The sequence below is a fragment of the Hippocampus guttulatus genome, chromosome 20, assembly GCF_054856545.1.
Source record: "Hippocampus guttulatus isolate MCC_2025c chromosome 20, RoL_Hgut_1.0, whole genome shotgun sequence".
NCBI lineage: Eukaryota > Metazoa > Chordata > Actinopteri > Syngnathiformes > Syngnathidae > Hippocampus > Hippocampus guttulatus.
The window spans coordinates 10,863,585-10,886,361 of NC_141280.1; the positions used below are offsets into that span (position 1 = coordinate 10,863,585).

General features: G+C 42.7%; 1 protein-coding gene across 1 annotated transcript in view; it reads right to left on the bottom strand.

Moving 5' to 3' along the window:
• nt5dc1 (5'-nucleotidase domain containing 1) overlaps positions 1 to 18,425 on the bottom strand; it is a 31,379-nt gene extending 12,954 nt beyond the window's left edge. The window contains exons 1-10 of the mRNA XM_086100524.1: positions 18,278 to 18,425; positions 18,077 to 18,192; positions 16,465 to 16,556; positions 13,854 to 13,925; positions 13,237 to 13,346; positions 13,026 to 13,105; positions 9,971 to 10,052; positions 9,496 to 9,670; positions 6,265 to 6,362; positions 1,873 to 1,994 (exon numbers count right to left, since the gene is read on the bottom strand). Of these exons, the coding sequence (XP_085956650.1) occupies positions 1,873 to 1,994; positions 6,265 to 6,362; positions 9,496 to 9,670; positions 9,971 to 10,052; positions 13,026 to 13,105; positions 13,237 to 13,346; positions 13,854 to 13,925; positions 16,465 to 16,556; positions 18,077 to 18,169 (924 nt within the window). The 5' untranslated portion in view covers positions 18,170 to 18,192; positions 18,278 to 18,425. The remainder of the gene's footprint in view (positions 1 to 1,872; positions 1,995 to 6,264; positions 6,363 to 9,495; positions 9,671 to 9,970; positions 10,053 to 13,025; positions 13,106 to 13,236; positions 13,347 to 13,853; positions 13,926 to 16,464; positions 16,557 to 18,076; positions 18,193 to 18,277) is intronic.
• Positions 18,426 to 22,777: the final 4,352 nt, after the last annotated feature.

Genomic DNA, 22,777 nt, shown 5'->3' on the forward strand with positions numbered 1-22,777 from the left:
AGCCTGACAGCAGTTGGTAGGAACGAGCGTCGGTATCTCTCCTTCTTGCAGCGCGGGTGTAACAGTCTCTGGCTGAAGGAGCTACCTAGTGCTGTCAGGGCGGGCTGGAGAGGGTGGGAGGGACTGTCCATCATAGCTTTTAGCTTAGTTAGCATCCTTCTGTTGCCCACCTCCTCCAGAGTGTCAAGGGAGCAGCCCAGGACAGGACTGGCCTTCCTGACCAGTCGCTTTCTGTCCCGGGCTGAGATGCTGCCTGACCAGCAGACAATGCCATAATGGATGGCCGAGGCCACCACCGAGTTATAGAAAGTCTTAAGGAGCGACCCCTGAACCCCAAAAGACCTCAGTTTCCTGAGTAGGAAGAGTCGGCTCTGTCCTTTCCTAATCAGGGTGTCCGTGTTTGTAGACCAGTCCAGTTTGTTGTTCAGAAGAACACCTAGGTACTTGTAGGAGGTCACCCTGGATGTTCATCGGTGCTGGTGAGGACTGTTTCCTGCAGAAATCCACAACCAACTCCTTAGTTTTCCTCGGGTTGATCTGGAGGAGATTCTGCTGGCACCAGTCCACAAAGTCCTTCGTCATTCCCCTGTACTCCCGATCGTCCCCCTCTGTAATGAGGCCAACAATCGCAGAGTCATCGGAGAACTTCTGAAGGTGGCAGTTTGGAGTGGCGTGTCTGAAGTCCGAGGTGTAGAGGATGAACAGGAATGGAGCCAGAACAGTCCCCTGCGGCGCTCCAGTGCTGCAGAGAAGCCTGTCCGACTCACAGCTCTGCAACCTCACGTATTGCGGCCGATTTGTGAGGTAGTCTATGATCCATGCTGTGAGATGGTGGTCCACTCCGTTCTGCAGTTTGCCTCCCAGCAAGTTGGGCAAATTTAGCCCACATTCTCTGCATGTAACCCCTCTGACTAGGGTTGCTTGAGTAGTAGCATTCCAACAGAGCCATGTTATCGCATCTCGCCCATCTCCGCTTTGTTCCAGTCGCCCATTTTTCATCAAGGTGCTGTGGTTCCCCAGCACCTGACGCAGACCTTGTTTGGCCGGGCGACGTCTGAGCCGGCATGTCATTCGTTTTATTGTCTCTCATCATTGTATGAGGTAGGCATTAGCGTGAAGGATCTTGCCGAAGGACCCACACTGGATGTGCTCATTTTTTTGCCCCAAGCGGGAATTGAACCACCGTCTCCCGTACGCCAAACCAATGCCTTACCAACTGAGCTATCCAGCCGCTTCAGAAAAAACACACAAAAAAAACACATATATCTCATATACATACCGTATATATATATATATATATATATATATATATATATATATATATAAAACAAACTTAAATTCCAGTTAAATTTACCTGCGGTGCTTGCCAATTTCACATTTTGCTTTTAAATTGTCAAAAGCATTGATAAATCGATTAATCACTGATTTGGAAAAAAAAACAAAACTGTGTGCACATTGTTTCAGTAGTCGGGGCTGTGGGAAATCCTGCATAATAATTGATTTCTTTGCAAGATTTGTGTGTGTGTGTGTTTTCTGAAGAACTCCAATCCTATTTCCACACAACAGACAGACAATAATGCATCCTGCTGATGATATGGCCTCTCTAATTGTGGTGCAGTCAGATTTCTTCAAAGGAGGCTAAATGGTGGGGCTAAATTCGAAGCAGTTTTTATCCAAACACTGGAGACAATATAGGGAACATTGATAATAAAATGTTGAATTTAGTATTGCGTTTGGAACACAGTGCAGTGTGAATCTCAGAAAAATGTGGCATGCTTTCTGCAGAAAACGCTGAAGTTAACCTTGATGTTAATGTTTTACACCCTCGTGCCAAACAGACGTATTTTATAAAATGCAAGGTCGGGTGAATACCTTGGGCTCTGGTTTTCCTGACATGGTCTTAAGCAGTTCATGGAGGTGCATCCAGTTGCCTTGGGAGTACCAACCGGGTTTGTCCAATGATGGCATATCCTCACTTTCCTCCACATCATTCACTAGAATAGAAGAAGAATTAATCCAAATATGAGTAAACATATTTAAATCAGGAAGCAGCCAGTGATACAAGACCAATTCCCATAGTAATCGATTGAATCATCGATACGACGATTGGTTCGAAAAAGGTTAGTTTGTGACAGCCCGAGTTTAAATACTGTACATAAAAATGTAGTATGTCTGTAGACCATTTCCAATCCATGGGAGGGCCTTTGAACCTACAAATCAAACATGACTTACCGTATTTTCCGCACTATAAGGCACGTCAGCGTATAAGGCGCACCCTCAATGAATGGCCTCATTTAGAACTGTTTTCAAATGTAGGGTGCGCTGCATTATAAGGTGCATAGAATAGAAGCCACAATAGTGGCTGCGGTTGCATTATGCATCCATTAGATGGAGCTATGTTGAAGGGAATACAATATAATACGGCTTTATTGATATAGAGCATTCACAACTGCTGCAGATGTAAAAAGCGCTTGTCAGAACATTTAAATACTACGTCCAAGAAATTAGAATACCATACATAAGGGGCAGTGGCAACTGCAAGGGAAGCTCAGCTTCCCCCAAAATGGCAAAGAATAAGTGATCAAATATCTGAATGTAAATTTCATTGTGTGTACATGTCATTGACTAAATATGCACAACATCGTGCTCAACTTTCGTTCCGAATCAGCTTCTTCTTACTGGTTACGACGCGACTCCCTTCTTATTCATTCCCGCAGCTTCGCTGTGCTTTAAAACGGTGGACACTGAGCATCCGCTGAGCATCTACTGCTCGGACGCTGAGCATCTCGAGTGTTCAGGGTAGGTTGTCCCAATGCGTTGAACGGAGACGAGTCATTGGATACAAGCTGGTTTTTGTCGCCTTGTTGCTTTGACAGGGTCACAGGTAATTTTCTTGAAAAGGAACAGAGAGTAGAATTCACGTATAAATAAACTGTTGGATTGATTATTTTTAGTCATCATACATTCGCTTATGCCTGACATGATAAATTGATTATGCTTGCAAAGAAGAACGCTTATGCTTGCAATCATTAATTGACTATGCCTGCAATGATAAAGATGCTTTTAATAAAGATACATTCTTTATTATGTACTCACATTTTATCCATTATATACTCACTTTTATAATCAAGAATGCTTGGTGCACTGTGTGGAAGTTTAGGGACGCAACCACCTTTCCGAGGACGTGGTTGGGAAGAGATAAGTGTTAAGACTAAACAGTGAGCAAGGGTGAACAGTGAATGGAGACATCAACACCAGCTGCAACGTGATGTTTTTGTGACAATTGCACACATGTACGTAATTTGCACTCACATACACACACATAGTCAAACAAGTTCAACAGCCCCCACCCTTTAGGTTGGACACACCTATGTAGTAGCTTTCCCAATAAATGAGGAGGTGAAGGGGGAGATCGTTAGGGTTACGTGCGGAGAACTGAAACCGAACGCTTCTCCTCGTTCCCTCCTGGTACCAGAATCGAGTCTCCTGTCTCCTCCTTTTGTTTATTCCTGAGTGTCAAATTGGATAAACCTGACACATTTTATGATGTAGGCCAAAATTGAGCTTCCCCTCCTTGACAGACCAGCATCCGCCACTGATAAGGGGCATCGGATTACAGTCATCCCTCGCTATTTCGCGGTTCGTTTATCGTGGCTTCGGTGCATCGCGGATTTTTCAAACATTCATAAATAAATATATATATATATATATATATATATATATATATATATATATATATATATATATATATCTTTTTTTTTTTTTTGGAAGTCCGCAAACAGTCCGCGGGAAGCAGTGAAAGTCAGCAAAACAACTGAGTCACATAGAGCAACATATACAGTACATGTAGGGTGAGGGGGGAGGGGGGGCTGAGAAGATGTAAAGCCATGTTGATTGGCTGTGCATCTTCTTTCTGTCTTATCAAGGTGGGTTACTCTTTGATCTTTAATCAGTGTCTCAGTGTTTTTTACGATGCTGCTAGTGTGTGCGTGAGAGTGTCTGTGTGTGTGTGTGGCTGAGAGAGAGAGAGAGAGAGAGAGAGAGAGAGAGAGAGAGAGAGAGAGAGAGGAGGCTTATAAGAACAAAAGCAGGTCTCTTCCATCCTTAATTGTCTAATCATCCTTAATTGCCAAATCATAAACACGTCTGCTGCAGGCTGTGGGATCGTGCCATCGTGTGTGTGTGTGTGTGTGTGTGTGTGTGTTAGTTCGTTCTGCTGAATCGCAAAGGCCCACGTGGAGCAATTTTTTTTTTATGTATAGGTTAATTGGTCGCTACTTCGCGGATTTTCGTTTATCGCGGGTGGTTTTGGTCCCCATTAACCGCGATAAACGAGGGATTACTGTATAAGGTCCACTGTTGGCTTTTGAAAAAATTGAAAATTGGTCCGGCCCCCCTGAATAATACCAGAGAGTATTTTGATTTATTTTTCATCTATGTAGATTTGTATTTCATTATAAAGTTGGCCTTTTGAAATCAAGTGTTCCTTAGTTCTGAACTATTTTCATTATTACTATTAGCTAGTAACTGTTTCATAAACACATATAATGTGACATTTGTTCCATCCTTATGCGGTCTGTGCGTTATCCGGCAACCCCAGAAAAAAATCCTGAACCCCACCCCTCTCAAAAATAACGTACTCATGGCAAAAAGGTTACAGTATTTTCCCCATTATAAGGCGCACTGGAAAGTCTTCTATTTTCTTAAAAGCTCACAGCGCGCCTTAAAATCCGGTGCGTCTTGTGTGTGGTCATTACGGTAATATGTCGACCCCAAAATGGCTCCTTGCTGGAGACATGCTTACAATGTTATAACTTGCTGTTGCTTCAGTGAACTGTGTCGCTGCTTTATTGAATAAGTTTTTGTTGCAGCTCAGAAAAAAGGAGAGCTCTGGTGGTGTTTTTTTTAAACGCACACTTTATTAATGGCTTTCAAAGTCTCAAAAAATACAGGTACGTCTTTGTCCGTCTCCGTGCCTTCTCTCTTTCTGTTCGCCTAGAGAGGCGTTCATGACCGCCTCGGAAAAACCTAAATTAACGATTCCTTCAATGAAACTACGAAAATTGAAAATAATGCATCAAAACAGAAAATTAAGCGAGGTCATCACAAAATAAATTCTACAGTCCCACTACAGAATTTATTTTGTGATTTCCTCGTTTGTGAATACACACAACAAAGGAATAAATAACAAACACTTCTGAGACAGTCCAGTCTCCTCCAATTTATTGACATCTGATCGTTCTGTTGCAGCTACGCTCAACGAAATGCCAAAATGAATGCCGTCGGGGGGCTATAGAATTTATTTTGTGATTTTCTGTTTTGATGCATTACTGTATTTTAAATTTTCGTAGTTTCATTGAAGTAATCGTTAATTTAGTTTTTTGGAGGCGATCATGAACGCCTCTCGAGTCTAACGGAAGAAGAGAAGGCACAGAGACGGACAAAGACGTACCTGTAGCTCTATCTAGCGGATGCATTGTACATTGTGCCTTATAGTCCAGTGCGTGCAATATATGGAAAAAAAAAATACAAAATAGGCCATTCATTGAAGGTGTGCCTCATAATCCAGTGTGCCTTTTCGTGTGGAAAATACGGTAATCTTTCTGTATTTCAGTTCCTAGCTTCTTTTATGGTTTTTCTATTTTAGCTTTTAGCTCCAGTGTTTCCTCATGGGGGGCCTTCACGCTGGGAGTTGTGGCTGGCCTTCTCACAGGGACGTCCTGGAGCTCCTTAGGACTGAGAGAACCGGGGGCTCTGCACCATGTATTGGTCAATCTGGGCCGGGACTCCGTGTGGTGGTGGCGCTCCCTGTGGCCGTGGGCTGTCATTACACTCAGTCTGGATGTGCTCACTTTGACTGCTTTTTCCTTATACGGTTTCTCTGTACCTTGACGTGTTTTTTTTTCCACATGGGTGGAACTAAACAATTGAGTCCATTTTTAATCACCAAGTAAGTTGTTCTGAATTTCTGCCACCCTTGAGCTCTACTCTGCGTTGCTTTCAAACTACAGCAGTGGAGGTTACTCATCTTAAGACGATGAGACCAAGTTTCAGAAGCCCTAAGATTAAATTAGTTTAGGATTCCTTCTTCTTGTTCCCATTACTGTTGGGGTGGTGGCAAGTTGGCTTATGTTTGTCAAGTCATTTTGTGTGTGTGTGTGTGTGTGTGTGTGTGTGTGTGCGTGTGTGTGTGTGTGTAACAGTACTCTTTGCTATCCTTCCACTTAAAGTAAACATTTTTTTAATGCATAAATAAGTGCTCACCGAGGTTTTTGAAGGACCTCTGTTGCGGTTTTAAGGAGAAGAAACCGGGCTTAAGGGCATTTGTGATGATGACATCAAAAAGCTCCTCGAAATCCTTCCTGCAACATGACAAGAACAACACCATTAGGAGAGAGTCACCTAAGCAGTGAAGCCCAAAACGCCACACTCCAGCTTCTTCGCTTCCACAGAACGACCCAGTATTTCCTGGCCGTCAAACTGTATTACCACTGTGTTGTTGCGTGTGTATGTTAGTGCTTTGCTGACGATCTCCAACCGCTCTCCCGACTGGTGGCCCTGGTCCTAGAATTGAAACCATCAATAGGTCCCAAGGAACGAGGCTTGATCATCAATTGGGTCTCAAGACCGTCACCAGCTGTATGAACTGGCACCACAGTTTAAAAGTGACTCTTTTGCTCTTAGAGCTGCCTTGCTATGGTTTCACGTGAACAGTCAGTTGTTATGCAACTCATATTGTACCACTGTCTATTTTTTTTTAATTCAATCTGATGGATTGATTATTTTTAGTCATCATACATTGGCTTATGCCTGACATGATAAATTGATTATGCTTGCAAAGAAGATCGCTTATGCTTGCAATCATTAATGACTATGCCTGCAATGAAGAACGCTTCTGCTTTTAATAAAGATACATTCTTTATTATGTACTCACATTTTATCCATTATATACTCACTTTTATAATCAAGAATGCTTGGTGCACTGTGTGGAAGTTTAGGGACGCAACCACCTTTCCGAGGACGTGGTTGGGAAGAGATAAGTGTTAAGACTAAACAGTGAGCAAGGTTGGACAGTGAATGGAGCCATCAACACCAGCTGCAACGTGATGTTTTTGTAACAATTGCACACATGTACGTAATTTGCACTCACATACACACACATAGTCAAACAAGTTCAGTGTGTGTTCAACAGCCCCCACCCTTTAGGTTGGACACACCTATGTAGTAGATTTCCCAATAAATGAGGAGGTGAAGGGGGAGATCGTTAGGGTGACATGCCGAGAACTGAAACCGAACGCTTCTCCTCGTTCCCTCCTGGTACCAGAATTGAGTCTCCTGTCTCCTCCTTGTGTTTTATTCCTGAGTGTCAAATTGGACCAACCTAACACAACCGCAGACTTGTTAATGATATTTGAATTGTCTATGCGTAGCAAGTGCAGATAGTGGGACATGTAAGGGTTAATTCTAGTTTGAGGTACATACACAGGTATTGCTGTGACCTTGATTCCAGTGCTGTGGGTACTCGTTGGCCTCTTGGCCTGTGGAATTTATAAAGCCATTTGTATATTCATTGTATGTAATCTGGTTCGAAGACAAACCTTGTTAAGGTATGAAGTAATGAGAGAGTAACAATAACTAATCAGGGAACAGAATGCTCGTGGGGTGTTGGGCAATGAGAGATGCCGCCTTCACCTTTGTAGAATTAAGTGCTTGCTATCGCTGTCTTTTAGACATGTCGTGAACGGACGTATTTTTCAGGTGCACAAAAGAGGCGCTTCGGGAGGGAAGAGAAGGGAGAGAGAGTCGTTATTAGTGAGTGTGCTGAGAAGTTTGAACGTCATGTGTGTTGAGCTAAAAGCAATTTGTTGCTCAAATGTAGTTAACTGAACCGGATTGGTTCATCCGAAGAACAATTTGTTGATTGTTAGATGTGATTAGATGTGATTGTTAGATGTGATATTTGGTTTACCAACTATTTTGTGAATGTAGTCATGTTCAAAGGATTTAACTATGAAGTCAAGTATTAAGGCAAGATTTGGAGTATTCGCATGACGTTGATAAAATGAAAAAAAAAAAGTTTATATGCGTGTGTGTGTGTGTGTGCATGTGTGTGTGTGTGGGTGTGTGTGTGTGTGTGTGGTTCGACTGGTTAGGACGTCCACAAGGTGCAGGGTTCAATTCCAGGTCCGGCCTTCCTGTGTGGAGTTTGCATGTTCTCCCTGTGCCTATGTTGGTTTTCTCCGGGTACTCCGGTTTCCTCCCACATTCCAAAAACATGCATGCCAGGTTGATTGAACATTCTAAATCAGGGGTCACCAACCTTTTGGAGAGTGAGAGCTACTTCATGTGTCCTGATTGTGTGAAGGGCTACCAAATTGATACATGTCTGAAATAACAAAATGTGTATAAATTGCATTTAATAATATTAGAATGTGTTAATTTGAATATTTAATGATAATTTAATTTTCAGGCTCTGATCATCTTAAAGATGTCTCACAATACTGCCCGTATTTGCATTTTTAAATCCTAATTTCTACTAGCAAATCATAATTTTAGCACTAGCGGGCTACTGGTGTGGTCCTCACGGGCTACCTGGTGCCCACGGGCACCACGTTGGCGACCCCTGCTCTAAATTGTCCCTAGTTGTGAGTGTGGATGGTTGTTCGTCTATGTGTACCCTGCAATTGGCTGGCAACCGGTTCTGTCCCCCGCCTACTCACCGAATACAGCTGGGATAGGCTTCAGCATCCCCCGCGACCCTTGTGAGGATAAGCGGATCAGAAAATGGATGGAGATAATTATATATAAAATTTGGATGACATACATCCAATATTTATTTATGTATGACACCAAAAACGGCGGCCCGGTAGTCCAGTGGTTAGCACGTCGGCTTCACAGTGCAGAGGTACCGGGTTCGATTCCAGCTCCGGCCTCCCTGTGTGGAGTTTGCATGTTCTCCCCGGGCCTGCGTGGGTTTTCTCCGGGTGCTCCGGTTTCCTCCCACATTCCAAAAACATGCATGGCAGGTTGATTGGACGCTCTAAATTGTCCCTAGGTGTGAGTGTGGGCATGGATGGTTGTTCGTCTCTGTGTGCCCTGCGATTGGCTGGCAACTGATTCAGGGTGTCCCCCGCCTACTGCCCGAAGACGGCTGGGATAGGCTCCAGCACCCCCCGCGACCCTAGTGAGGATCAAGCGGTTCGGAAAATGGATGGATGGATGGATGACACCAAAAACTGTTTTCGCTTTATTAATTTGAACCAATTTAAAAACATTGTTAAGTGACTGCTTCACATAGAGTCTTCTTCCATTATTACAATAGCCTTCAATTTCTTGATGGTGTATAATTTTCGGTCACATTTGAAATGGTACTTGTTTATTGTGAATATTGCTCCGAAGCTTGCTTTGAAGAAAATCGTGAATCGAACCTTTTTCAAACATCCATTGGATATTACAAGGGGGGTGAATCTATGAATCTTAAGTGAGAAGCCATACCCAAGGATGTGTTCACAGATGAGCCTGCAGTAGTCACTGTGGGAGCTGGTAATGAGAAGAAGGATTTTCCCTGCGTTCTTCATGCTGCGTAGCCAAGACTTGACGGACTCAGAACAGGTCTGCAAGTAACGGCCAGGGTCCCTCTTAACATTGGGAAAATAAGTCCCTGCATCTTCTGAAAAGACGAAAATGAATGATTACAATACAAGCCTTTATGATAACAAATAGTTTTCTACCTATTAAAATGCTTCCTGTTTAACACCAAAGTGTGACTCGTATAGTGGTCAATACACAAAACTAGGTGCTGAAAAATGTCCAGAGCAGTCAATTTAATACATTTATTTATTTCAGAATTCTCACCGACATGCGCAACATGCAGAACAACATTTATGTGTTGCATGCAAAGTATGCGTCTCTCCAGTGAATTCAGTTTCATGTACAAAAAAAATGTACTGAGTTGCAGTAAAATTCATACCTCGAAATGCCGATGTGTTGTAATTGTGGTCAATGGCAGCGACCATGTCTTTCCAAAAATCGGAATTCACTTCATTGCCCCACTGTTCACAAAATATAAATGAAATAAATGAAAAACGTTTTCAAATTGCAACGTCAACCGGTTACATCAGTGGTGTCCAAACTACAGTCCGGGCGCCATTTGCGGCCCGCCATCCATTTTTCAGCGGCCCATGGCATGACAAAAACAAACAAACAAACAAATAAATAAAAAAATTATATATACTGTATATATATATATATACTGTATACACACACACACACACACACACACATACACACAGTATACTGTATATATATAATACAAAAAAATGACATTTGACATGGGCCACAGGGTTAGTTGAAAATGTGAAGGTAGGCAGAGTGAGAAGGGCAGGTGTAGCTGGCGCCAGTATTGGTATCCATTCGTCGCCATGACAACTAGGATCTAAATTATTTGAGGTTGTTGTTTTGTAAAAGTGTTTTATGTTTCCATATGAAACTTGATATATATGTTTTTTAAAAATCTTTTCAAGATGTATTTGGAATGCTTTCTCAAGGACCATTTCCGGTTCAGGGTCACTTATGGCGGATAGCGAGGAAATTAGAGAGAGAGAGATCCAGAAAGAAAGATGGCGAGAGAGAGACGAAACGTTACCGCCTGGTCGACTTTATCTTAGTTTATCTACTTTTGGTTGAACAAGGTGCACATGGTATGTTATTTCTGCTTATTTTTTTGATGTCTTGTTAAACAGATTATTGATTGTTGATGTTGAAATGTCTTTTAGTTTTCAAGGTGTTCCACGAATAAACGTTTTTGGACATCAGTTTGAGGCCTCGTCCTTGATCGGGGTAGATACAGCAGGTGTACTGTAAAACTTTTTCGAAGACACAAATAAACAATTAATGATTAAAAGAATAACCCAATTTATCTTCAAAGCACTGCAGTGAATAAAGATGATTCAATTTTAGAGGCAAGAATAGTTTCTTCCATTTTTTGCTCTGTTGCTGATTTACGAAGTCATCACATTCGTGATCCTCAAGTACCGTATTTTCACGACTATAAGGCGCCATTAAAAGTCTAAAATTTTCTCCAAAATGGACAGGACGCCTTATGATGCGGAGCGTCTTGTCCATGCGCCGAGTTCCAAAACCTGACTGACGGCCGACACGCTGTTTATATAGAGAAAAGGCGGAAGTGACTGTGGACAGGCATGCGGCAAAGAAGTCGGCCAATCAGTGAAGGGTGGGCGTGTATATATACACATATGGAGAGCGAGAGAGAGAAAAGGCAGATGTGAGTGAGGACAGGCATGCGGGGAAGAAGTCCGCCAATGGGTGAAGGGTGGGCGTGTAAGTGGACGCTAAAGGTACGCCCCAAGCAGGTACCAACACCTGTATAGAGTGTGGCTATGTGCATTGTTGCAAAACAACTTCGGTTTTGGTTTCTAAGAACCCCCGAAAATAAATTCTACAAAGAGACACGCCTACGAAGCTCAGTTCAAACTTCAAGCCATCGGTTATGCTTTTGGCATGCGTGCCCATCTCACAGCAAATCTCAACACTCAAATGAACGATGAGCTTGCCGTTATTCCCGGAGGCTTGACTAAAGAACTCCAACCGCTGGACATCGGCATCAACCGGGCGTTCAAAGTAAAGTTGCGAACGGCATGGGAACAATGAATGATCGATGGCAAACACAACTTTACAAAGAGTGAGAGGCAGCGCCGGGCGAGTTACGCCACAATTTGCGAATGGATTGTGGCTGCTTGGACGAACGTGTCTGCTTGCACTGTTGTTCGAGTTTTTGGCAAAACCGGCATCATTTCTGTGGAGCCACATGGCAATGAGAGTGACTGACAACGAGAGGGAACACGGCGTTTTTGATGGATTACCGGTACTTGCACAATTGTTCAATTCTGATACAGAGGATGAGGACTTTGATGGATTTCTGGGTGATGATTGATCGAAAAACGTGAGTACATTGTACGATGGCTAAATAAAATACAACGGAACTCAGTTTTCCGTTGCCTTTTTAAAAACGTGTTTTTAGCTTGTATCTGTATGTCTTGGCATGCTACCGTATGCTACAAGCTAACGTGTTTTTAGCGTGCGCGCATGCATGCCGTATGTTTAAGCTGGCGTATGTTTTACCACTTTAAAATTGCGCCCAATAATACAGTGCGTTTTGTCTATGTGTAAAATACAGAAATAGCACCCATTAATGAGACTGCGCCCAACCATACGGTGCGTCGAATGGTCGTGAAAATACGGTAAGTGGAAAATGGTCACCTTACGACAGCTTTTTCTTTTTTTTTTGGTTCTGAATGTCGAGATGAGTTTCGGCGACTGTTAAAGCGCAGAGCTGCATCTATTCTGTGAGATAGACAACTGTTGGCCACCCTAAAAACTTTGAGCTTTATAAAAAATATTTGAAAATGGAAAAAGATTTTGATAGTAGGCTAATATAGCTCAAATAGATATAGATACATGTTGCAGCTTCGAAAAAGGAGAGCTGTGGTGTTGGTTTTTTAAAACGTACACTTTATTTATGCTTTTAGCAGTCTCGACAAACACAGACACATCTGCGTCCGACTCTGTGCCTTCTCTCTTCTCGTTCAACTTGAGAGGCGTTCAAAGACAGCCTCCGAAAAACGGAAATTCATGATGACTTCATTGACACTAAGAAAAGTGAAAACAATGCACCAAAACAAAAAATCAAGCGTGGAAATCACAAAATTAATTTGATGGGGGCGTTTGTGAACACACAACAAAGGAATGAATAACAAACAATTCTGAGACAGTCCAGTCTCCTACATACATACAGCATGTGTTTCTTTCATTGTAAGTTTGATAGAAGGCTTTTATGGGGTTTTTTTGGTTTGTTTTTTGTCCTATATGGCTCTTTCAACATTTTGGGTTGCCGACCCCTGGATTAGGGCATTTACATGGAAAACGCGTCCCTACTTACAACATTTTCTAGCTAAGAAATTTCTTCCAGAACCAATTAATTTCGTCAGGTTTTAATGTAATATTACCTTGTGCAACATGTCCACAATTCTTCCGCAGAGGAGAGCACCAGGTAGATCAAAGTAGTTGTCATATAAATAGTATTTTGCTGCATCGTCCAAAACACAGTAGCAACAAAATTAATCCAACAAATAACACAGCTACAGTGAAGGCATTTTGGCATTGTTCACAAAAAAAAAACTGATTATGCTTCACATGAAGTAAAATACTGAAAAATACCAGATCTTGCAAAAGAGGTATTGAGGCTGTTAAAGTGCTTCCACTCCCTTTTTGGACCATAATGTTTGATGATCTCTTCTGTGCTCAGATCCGTAGTTCCATGTGTTGCTCTAATCAAGGAAAGTATCCACATGTTTACACACATCCTACTTCCAAATGATTCCAAAGACATCAACACACACGTTCAATATTCTGGCCTTGCAGGAAATTTGTGATACACTCGAGATGGGATTCATTCACCTGTCCTTTTAAACTCATTCAGTCCCAGCCAAATCTAGACCAAGTCTGAAAAGACGTTTAAAAACGTCTTTGGGAGTGAATGAGTTAAAGACAGAATTCAGGAGAGTGTGCGTTCACCAACTGATGTATGCTCGTGTCAGCACAACAGTGACAATTGCTTTCAACCTAAAGAGGCCGCGACAGAAAATCTCTTGTGTTCAAACTAGATGCCCCCTTTACAATTTTGCAATTTCAATCCCCGATCCAGCATTGGTACTGTGCTGACTGGACAGCATTTTGGTAAAAAGGTCGACACATTTTTAAAAAATGTCATTGTAAATGGTTTGTGTGGAAGGGTCTTCCATAAATTCTGCATGTGTTACAGAGTAGAAGCATACCTCAAGACTGTTCCATCTTCAGCAAGCTTCACTAAGTTCCCATCTTCAAGGTCCACCACTAAGCCCTTAAAACTGTGACCAAAAAAAAAAAAAAAAGAACCATTAATATTGCAGCATGATTTCCCACTGAACACAATCTTTTGTTACAAAAGAAACATGTACCATGTTAAGTTGAAATAAATAAATGTTAACATTCTTCTGTTTTTAGTAAGTCGGTATCCTCTCCCTGGTATTTTTAGAAGGGACCTGTGGGCTACTCTTGTTGTCTTTGGTGCCAACTAGTCGGGATGTAACAACATCCAAAGGTCACAATACGATATTATTATGATATGAAGAACGAGATCCCGAGTGGCTGAAATGGGTTTACTCCGCAGAGTGTCCGGGCTCTGTTTTAGAGACAAGGTGAGAAGCTCGGTCATCCAGGACAGGCTCAGTGTCGAGCCGCTTCTCCTCCACGTCGAGAGGAGCCAGATGAGGTGGCTCGGGCATCTGATTAGGATGCCTCCTGGACGCCTCCCTAGTGAGGTGTTCTGGGCATGTCCCACCGGCAGGAGGCCACAGGGATGACCCAGGACATGCTGGAGAGACTATGTCTCCCAGCTGGCCTGGGCACACCTTGGGATCCACCAGGAAGAGCTGGAAGAAGTGGCAGGGGGGAGGGAAGTCTGGGCTTCCCTGCTAAAGCCGTTGCTCCGGCGACCCAACCCCGGATAAGCGGTCGAAGGTGGGAGGATGAAGATCATGATGAACGGGTGTGTCAGAGTTATTTACCCGTTAGTTAAAGTTAAACAAATGACTCGACACACAGGGAAGATTGTCTTTCTGACGGCGGAAGGGGATCTCTGAGAGCGAACGACGGCCAGTTGCTCCGTGATCACACTTAGAGATCCTTGTGCTCCTGTCGGACTTGTATTGTTTACATATGCAAAACAGGAGAAAACACCGCCCCCGATATTTGCATACCACGCCCCCAGTTCGGCCCCTCGGTAGTGATCTGATTACCTTGGTTTAAGCTTTGAACCACAGATACGTTGACACCTTCCAGTCTGGTCTACAACGAATAAGCAAGTCGCAGACTTCTCAGATGACAAATGTCCGCCTGGGCGCAACAACTGTTCCCAAACCGTCTTTTGATGATCTACAACACTTCGTCCCCAAATTGTTTACTCCCACTTTGTGACCGAGTCTAGCCTTCTTCCATCTGTTCGCCCCCTTGCTTTGACATGATTACTGTGGACTTCAAAAAGCCCTCCGCCCAAACGGCCGACACCTTTGCGCACAGGCATTTGGGGGCGCTGAATACGCACCCAAACGTCTAGACATGCCCAAATTAAATGAAACTTTAAACATGATACCATTTTGCTCGTAGATTTCTCTATCAGTGTGTCATTCTTTTCATTGTGTGTTTAGTTTTACAGTCAACTCCAACTGCACTTATCTACTTTATCTATCCGGCGTTAGGTTTACATGCGAGTCCATTTGACAGTTACAGACTTGGACAACGTGTTTTGGATTTTGTTTTTGCAGAGTGCCTCTGCAAGTGTTTTTGTTCAGATATTTTGTTCAGTACATGCTGCTTCTCCGGCTTTTTGGGCCCACTACCATTCCGCACTTCATGACAGTAAAACTGCAATCAATCTTCAAAGTGAACATCTCTAGATCTGTCAACTTCAAGCTGCCGCTACAAATATTCAAACATACAGCTTCCTGCCCAAATGTTTACTGTCCAAAATACTGTGGCGATCTTTCCAATAATTTATGAGGGTGAAAAATACTAAAGTGTTGTCTCTCCCCTACACCCACACACACAAAAAAAAAACAATATTGTGGCACTTGGCATTGGGCAGGCAATCTCTTCTCCGGTGGTTTGTTGCAATACAAGCACCTGAATTAGCACAAAATTCATTGCGAGTGTTGTGACGTGCTCTTTTTGCAAATTGCCAACGGTCTTTACTTTCAGTAACACTGAAATGTTTGCAAGCATTTTTTTGTTCAGCGCTCCTAAAATAACTGAAAAATACAGTATCCAAAGACATTTTTATTCATTATGAGTGAATGAGCTCAGCTCATGTTTGAAGCTCCTACAGGGGTCATGAACATACACAATTTTCATCTTTTTGACTCTCAATACCACCATACTGGTTTTTCAATGAAAAAACAAGATGTGCTTTTATTGCGGTCTTCCATCTTTTATTTGAAATGGACCCCCCGCCCCCAATCAGGGGCGCCAGCTAGCTGCAGGCTAACATCAATTATCTTCAGATTAAATTAAGTTCCCGTGAGGAACAAAACACCTCAGTTATGAACATAACTATTTCCAACCAGTTGTAATTCCAACATCCGTTTTAAACTCGTGTTGGATATATATATATATAGACTCGGTAGTGAAGCAGAAATGGATGAACCGATTGGTTTTCAAAAACCATTCACCCCTATTCGATATTCGCCTCAACATAGCACGAGACGGAAACCTCACCGAAAATGACGCGCATGTATCTGCCTGCTTTTCCCCTAAGCAAATTGGAAGTTGACACAGACAAGATTCATTTATGATGCTTTTCCAGCTTTATGATTCCAAATTAAACTGTTGTCACCGTTCCATCTGACTTACCAAAAATCCCAGGTAGCAGGTGTCAGGTTTAACAAGTCCTTATCATATCCTTTATGTTCTACCAAATACCTGGCAAAGCTCTCGTAGATCAGCTGCAAAAACAGAGAAATGATCACATTATTGAGATGAAAGTGTAATACAAGAACATGAGTATATCACACATCACTTCCGAATTTTAGAAGCTGGCGGCTGTTATCTTGGATCTGAAAAAGTCTCAGTCAGATTCAATTTTTCTCCTGATTCCAAAGGAAAGTAACATAAGAAGCGCAACCCAACAAATTCAGCTACTTCCTGATCAAAAAAGATCAGCAATATAAGGATGTGACGGCAGCACAGTGAACAGGTTGTTAAGCATTTTTCATTCGGGGTGCCACAACGCAACAATCGGCAATGGCTTTTGTCCTCTCATTCAATTGAATTGGACCCAGTTTGTGAAACAAGCCACTTTTCAAATTTGTGTTATTGGTCCAAAAACCTTTTAACGCAGGCTACTGACTGTTTAACATGGGACCTCCTGGCAAATGACTTGCTGAACTTACACTCTCACTCTCTCTCTGAAAACAGGATCCAGTTACCCGGTACTCTAAGCAGGTGAAGCGGTACAGAAAATGGATGGTAGGGTAACAAGCATGTATGGTGGCAAACACAAGAGGAGAACAAAAACAAGTATATCTTAGCTACGGTAAAGCATAGTGGTGGAAGTGTCACAGTCTGGGGCGACATGAGTGCTGCCAAAATTGGGGAGCTACACGTCATTGAGTAAAGCGTAACTGCCAATACATTCAGAAACAGAGTATGATGTCTTTCCCTGTTGCAAACTAGTTGTAGTATTCCAACATGACGACCCCAAACAAGGGCCACTGCCTTGCTCAAGAAGCTGAGGGTAAAGGTGATGAACTGGCAATGGAGGTAAACAGACTTACACCCAGTTGACCACTTGTGAGTGTGTCTAAGGAGGGGGAAAGTATGGAGGGTAGGGATGGGGGCATCCTCAAACAAATGTATTGGAAAACAATGGTCACCCCACAAAACACTGACACTCTTGGGACCAATTTGTACATTTGCATGTAGGGGTGTACTCACTTTTGTTGCCAACTGTTAAGACAATCAGTGTGCTGAGTTCATTTGAAGGGACAGTAAATTGACACGTTTACAAGCTGAACACTATTTAGTGTTGTAGGAAAGAGTAAATTGTAAAGGGATATTCCAAAATAAAATATTTACCAAAACGTGAAGTGAGATACTGCAACGTGCATGTCACACCACGCACACACACAAGAAACCCCCCTACACATACAGTACAATACAACTTACAACACCGAAAAGACGTGATGTGCACATTAAAGTCAAGCTAAAATAATGTATGCATCTCAATTCGATCGTGCCCACACGTTTTCCAATTTGTCGATATAAACGTAAGGACGCGCCGATTTTTGAATATTCATTGGTAAACAACAAACTTTAAAAACATCCGATGCACGTGCATTATGCATACATTTAACAGGTAATCCTTAATCGTTCACTGCCCTGGACTACAATATGTGGAGTAGTTATCCACGATGCTGCGCGGCGTCACGTATTGCAGCTAGCAGTGTGAGTTTACCATACTCACCTTGGAGGTCTCCTTCAGATGGTATCGGCAAAGCGTATGGTCTAAATCGAAACCGACAACATCGCTGTCCAGCAATCTGAAAAATTCGGTCATCGTAGCTGAAGCTGTAAAACCTTCTGAAAATGTGTTGTAGGATATGTCACAATGAACACCGTGACATGTGCTGGGCCACACAATAAGACTGCGTTAAGCGTTACTGACCGTGAAAATAATACTGCTGTCTTTAACCAAACTACACTGCTATGGTCAACAGGACAGTAGCACCGCCTGGTTGACTACATCCAATACGATAATATTTCTGTTCCACAACCATTGGAGTCAACAGCTCATACGCGAGCGCCTCACCTCTTCTTCATCTTCAAAGATACACGGTAGGTGGTGGCTATGAACCAGCATATTACTGCCACCTTTCGGTTAGGAGCTGTTGCAGCCCGCCGACCGACGTTCTGACGTGGCAGCCAGCTTGGCCGCCACCTTGGTGGGGGCAACACACCAATCAAAGTCAAGGCCCGGGGACCAGATTCGGCCCGCCACATCATTTTATGTGGCCCGCGAAAGCAAATCATATGTGTCAACTTCCATGACCCTTGCTTAAATCTGTACCGAAATCTCAAATTGTCAAATGTAATAAATACCTGTGATATTTTGCAATAACTGCCCTGCGATTAGCTGGCAACCAATTCAGGGTGTCCCCCACCTACTGCCCGAAGACAGCTGGGATAGGTTCCAGCACCCCCCGTGACCCTAGTGAGGATGAAGCGGTTCGGAAGATGAATGCGTGAATGAATTTTGCAATAACTTTGTGACCCGGTTAACACTCAGTTGAACAATAATTGAACAAATACTTGACTGATTTCAAAACTAGCTAGCCATTGTTTTTTGTGTGTGTGTGTGTGTGTGTGTGTGTGTGTACAAGTAATAATACGATGTGATGATTAAACATTTATTCGGTTTCACTGTCCTAACGGCCCTCCGAGGGAAGACATAATTCCAAAGTGGCCCGTGACTAAAATTAGTTTAACACCCCTGTTCAAAGGCAATGCATGTACATTGAAAATAAACCACAAGTTTCTCATTTTTTAACGTGTGTGTGTGTGTGTGTGTGTGTGTGTGTGTGTGTGTGTGTGCGTATATATATATATATATATATATATATATATATTTGCCTGTCCATATGTGAACACGAGAAAACCAAGATCCTGATGTAAGGTATGAGATGCAATTGTTATTTTGTGACCACATTCATCCATTGTTGTAAATTTACAATTTAGAAGATTGTAAAAATCATTCAGTAATGCTCAAAATCAAATTTAATGAACGCAATTCACAGTAGGTAAAAACGTACGTTGTAGACAATGCTTGCAGTACCAATGATGACCAAAAGATAGCGCCAAAATCCCCAGGAAAGGCCCGGAGGACGATCTGAAGCAACAAATCAGTTTGAGAACAACGCTTTCCCAGGTGCCAGCGAAACTGATTAAAATACATTATTTTAATTTTTATTATTATTATTTTTAATATGAATGCATTTTCTAAACTCGTGATTGACTGTCCAATCAAATGAGAACGTTCTATAACTGTTACTGTACAGTATTAGAAAAGGAGCAAGATGCAGACCAGCCATAATCGGATCAGGCAACAAAAATAAAAGTTTTAGCAGTTCCATATAAAATCCAAAAAATTGACTATTTCTGAAAGACAACAATAGATGGGAACAGACGACAGTCCTTCAACAGGTTGAGTGACAGGGAAGCGTCCAAGATCCTGCATATCCAGGCGTCCCGCTGTGGTTCAACCACTTAATCATCCGCATAAGTGGTTAAAGCCTCTCTGATTGCAAAAGCAGAGAAGTTGAAGGAGACCAAACTGCGGACATGGAAGAATTGAATTTAAAGGCAAGAAAAGAGCAGCTTCAATAGTACTCATAAAAGTACTGGAGGAGTGTGAGGATGAAGACAAAAATGTCGCTTCTCAGCATGCAGACTCATGTCGTAGCTTGCTCCCATTTATTATCAACAACCAGTCACACACACTTAAACAGATCTCAGTACCAAGTTAAACATGAAATGCAAACAGATCGGAACACACACTTTTGGGATGGAATTTTTTTCCCCATCTCAGTCATAGGCTGTGTCCAAATTCACAGACTCCATTCTCCGAAGTCCGCATGGTTTTGTTTTGTTTTCTTTTTTTGGAAGCGTGGCGTCACTTCCGGTGTGCGCCTAAGGTACGCGGTTTCCAAATTCACATCAGGCCCGTCCAGAATCATCATGGTTTAACGGATGCTACATGAGGAGGAGCCTATGAAGGAGTCCAAGGACACAACTTGCGAATTGTCTTTCAAGAGTTTGGAAACCACGTGCAGTCGAATTGCGCCAGAAGTGATGTCATGCGGCCTTTGAAGGATGCAGTTTGTGATTTTGGTTACAGGTAGATGGGAGGCAAGCATTATTTTGTTTCCTGGCTTGGTTTAAGATATAAAAACCTTTATTTGTCTCACAATTGAGAAATTCCCAATTGACAGCAGCAAAATAGGGAGAAAGTAGAAGTATATAAAGTATAAATATAAGCATATTAAAAATGGGTGAGTGGGGGTGAGTCCAGGTTTTCAGGACCGTCTATTCAATAGCCTGACAATCCTTCTTGCCGTGCGGGTGTATCAGTCTCAGGTGTGTGTGTATCAGTTTGTCACATTCCGTAATCAAAATTCAATCCGTATTCCTCCTCTTGTCCACTTCAACCTGTGAAAATCGTAAAGGGATCTGCACATTATTTTGAATGAATTGGTATTCAGACAGATACGCAGCTTGACATCGCAGTGTGAGTGGGCGCCAATTTCAGATGAACGGGTCCTCAACAAACCCCGGAGGTCGGCTTGGTGAAATTTCCACGTCACAGTGGGAAGTGCGCTTGCTAAGGTTCCGCTTCAAGAGCGTCACTGTCAGATAGCGAGCTGCACGACCAGTTCCAGTTCCTTGGTGAAATGTCAAAGTTGGACTTATCCTGCGTGACCCGAGTGAGGATATTCGGTGCAGATAATTTGCTATCTTCCTGACTTATCAAAAAACAACAACAACAAAAAAACAGCCAAGACATGACAGAAACTGCACGTAAGCTGCTCGTATCCTCATTCTCTTTAAGTCAGCCATGGATAAGCAAATCGTTTTGTGATATTTTAAGAGGTGAAAGTGGGCCTAATTAGATCTCCACATACATTTTCAGAAGGGTGCGTCGGGGCAGGGAAAAACTATAACTGACTGGATAAGAGCTCCCGAAGACCGGACTTGCAGACCCCTGATTTACAATGATTTTGAGCTCAGCACTGTCACATGTTGGTCTAGCCTCTAGCAGCTCCGTACTTTGACACCAGCTGCACTTGAAGTCGTTTTTCTGGCCATAAGAGTGACCAAATACAACGCAGAGAAAAACATATATGCCCCCTTCCTGATTACTGTGTTCTTTTCATATTTATCACACACAAGGATTTCGCTTCATCAAACCAATTTTAAGATCACACAGGGACAACCCAAGGAACTACAAAATGCAGTTTTCAAATGACAACTCAGTTTATTAAGGCATTTTTTTGTGCCTTAATAAACTGAGTTGTCCCCGGACCTTTCTGACCCTCTGTGAAAAAGTTATGTGTGTAACTGTAAAGTAACTATGACTAATGACAATTTTGGAAAAGCTGAGTTCAATTTTACAGGCAACACCCTAGCTCCACATTTGTTGAATTAAGAAATCACATAAATAGAATCTGTCAGACAAAGTGAACTAGGCTACAAAATCTCAAGAAATAAATGATCCGAAGAAATTCAAGAAGAAATTAGAAAAAAACTATTGATTCTTGCTTGGCTCTCGACGAAGGCGGACGCTTTTGCTTTCTGCGCTGTCCCCCACCCCACCCCCACCCTTCCCTGCTCGCCACTCAGTCCTTGTGCTGTCTTTTGTCTGACTTTTCCTAGCCTCCTGTCGTATTTTCATCCTAAAAACAAACATGGAATTGGTTGGCTGGTCTCTCGATGCCATCGACAACATTTTCTCGATGAGAAGAGCAGGCAGTGGGGAGCCTACTTGCCCCTCGGGGACTTTTGCTGCTGGGTACACCCTAGATCCTTGGAGGAAGCGGAGAATGGTGTGCCTGTCAACACTGTCCGTTGAGGACTTGGACGACATCTACATTTTCGGCCTTCCGATAACAGGTATGCTGCTGTTTGGTGTGAGCAGTTTCCTGATCTATCGAAAATTCAACCGACGGGAGCGGCTCTATTGAACGAGGCTGCCGGTCTAAGGATGGCATAACGCGGATGTCCAACACTCAGACTCAGACTGTGCTCAACCACAAACTGTTGCGGGTTTGGAGCGTCACAGCAGGATGGACAACAACTTGGAGAAAACTGGAATCCGTGTTCAATTACTGACTGAAATCATGGATTTGGCTGATCGACGCCACTAAAGAGACATAAGCCACAGACTCAAGGCTGTCTTAAATTCTTGGGCAGCCTGCTACCAAAACAACATCTGCTATCTCAACCTTCCCCTGATGAAAATATGCACGGAAGCTAGTCCCCCACCATCACCCCCTCCCTCATACATTCCCCTGATTCACCGTCTTCATTGTTTATGTCTTGTGACCTGTTGTAACTGTCATATGCTTGTGCAGGAGTTTTTTGCCTCACTCAAATTATCCTTAAAATGAGG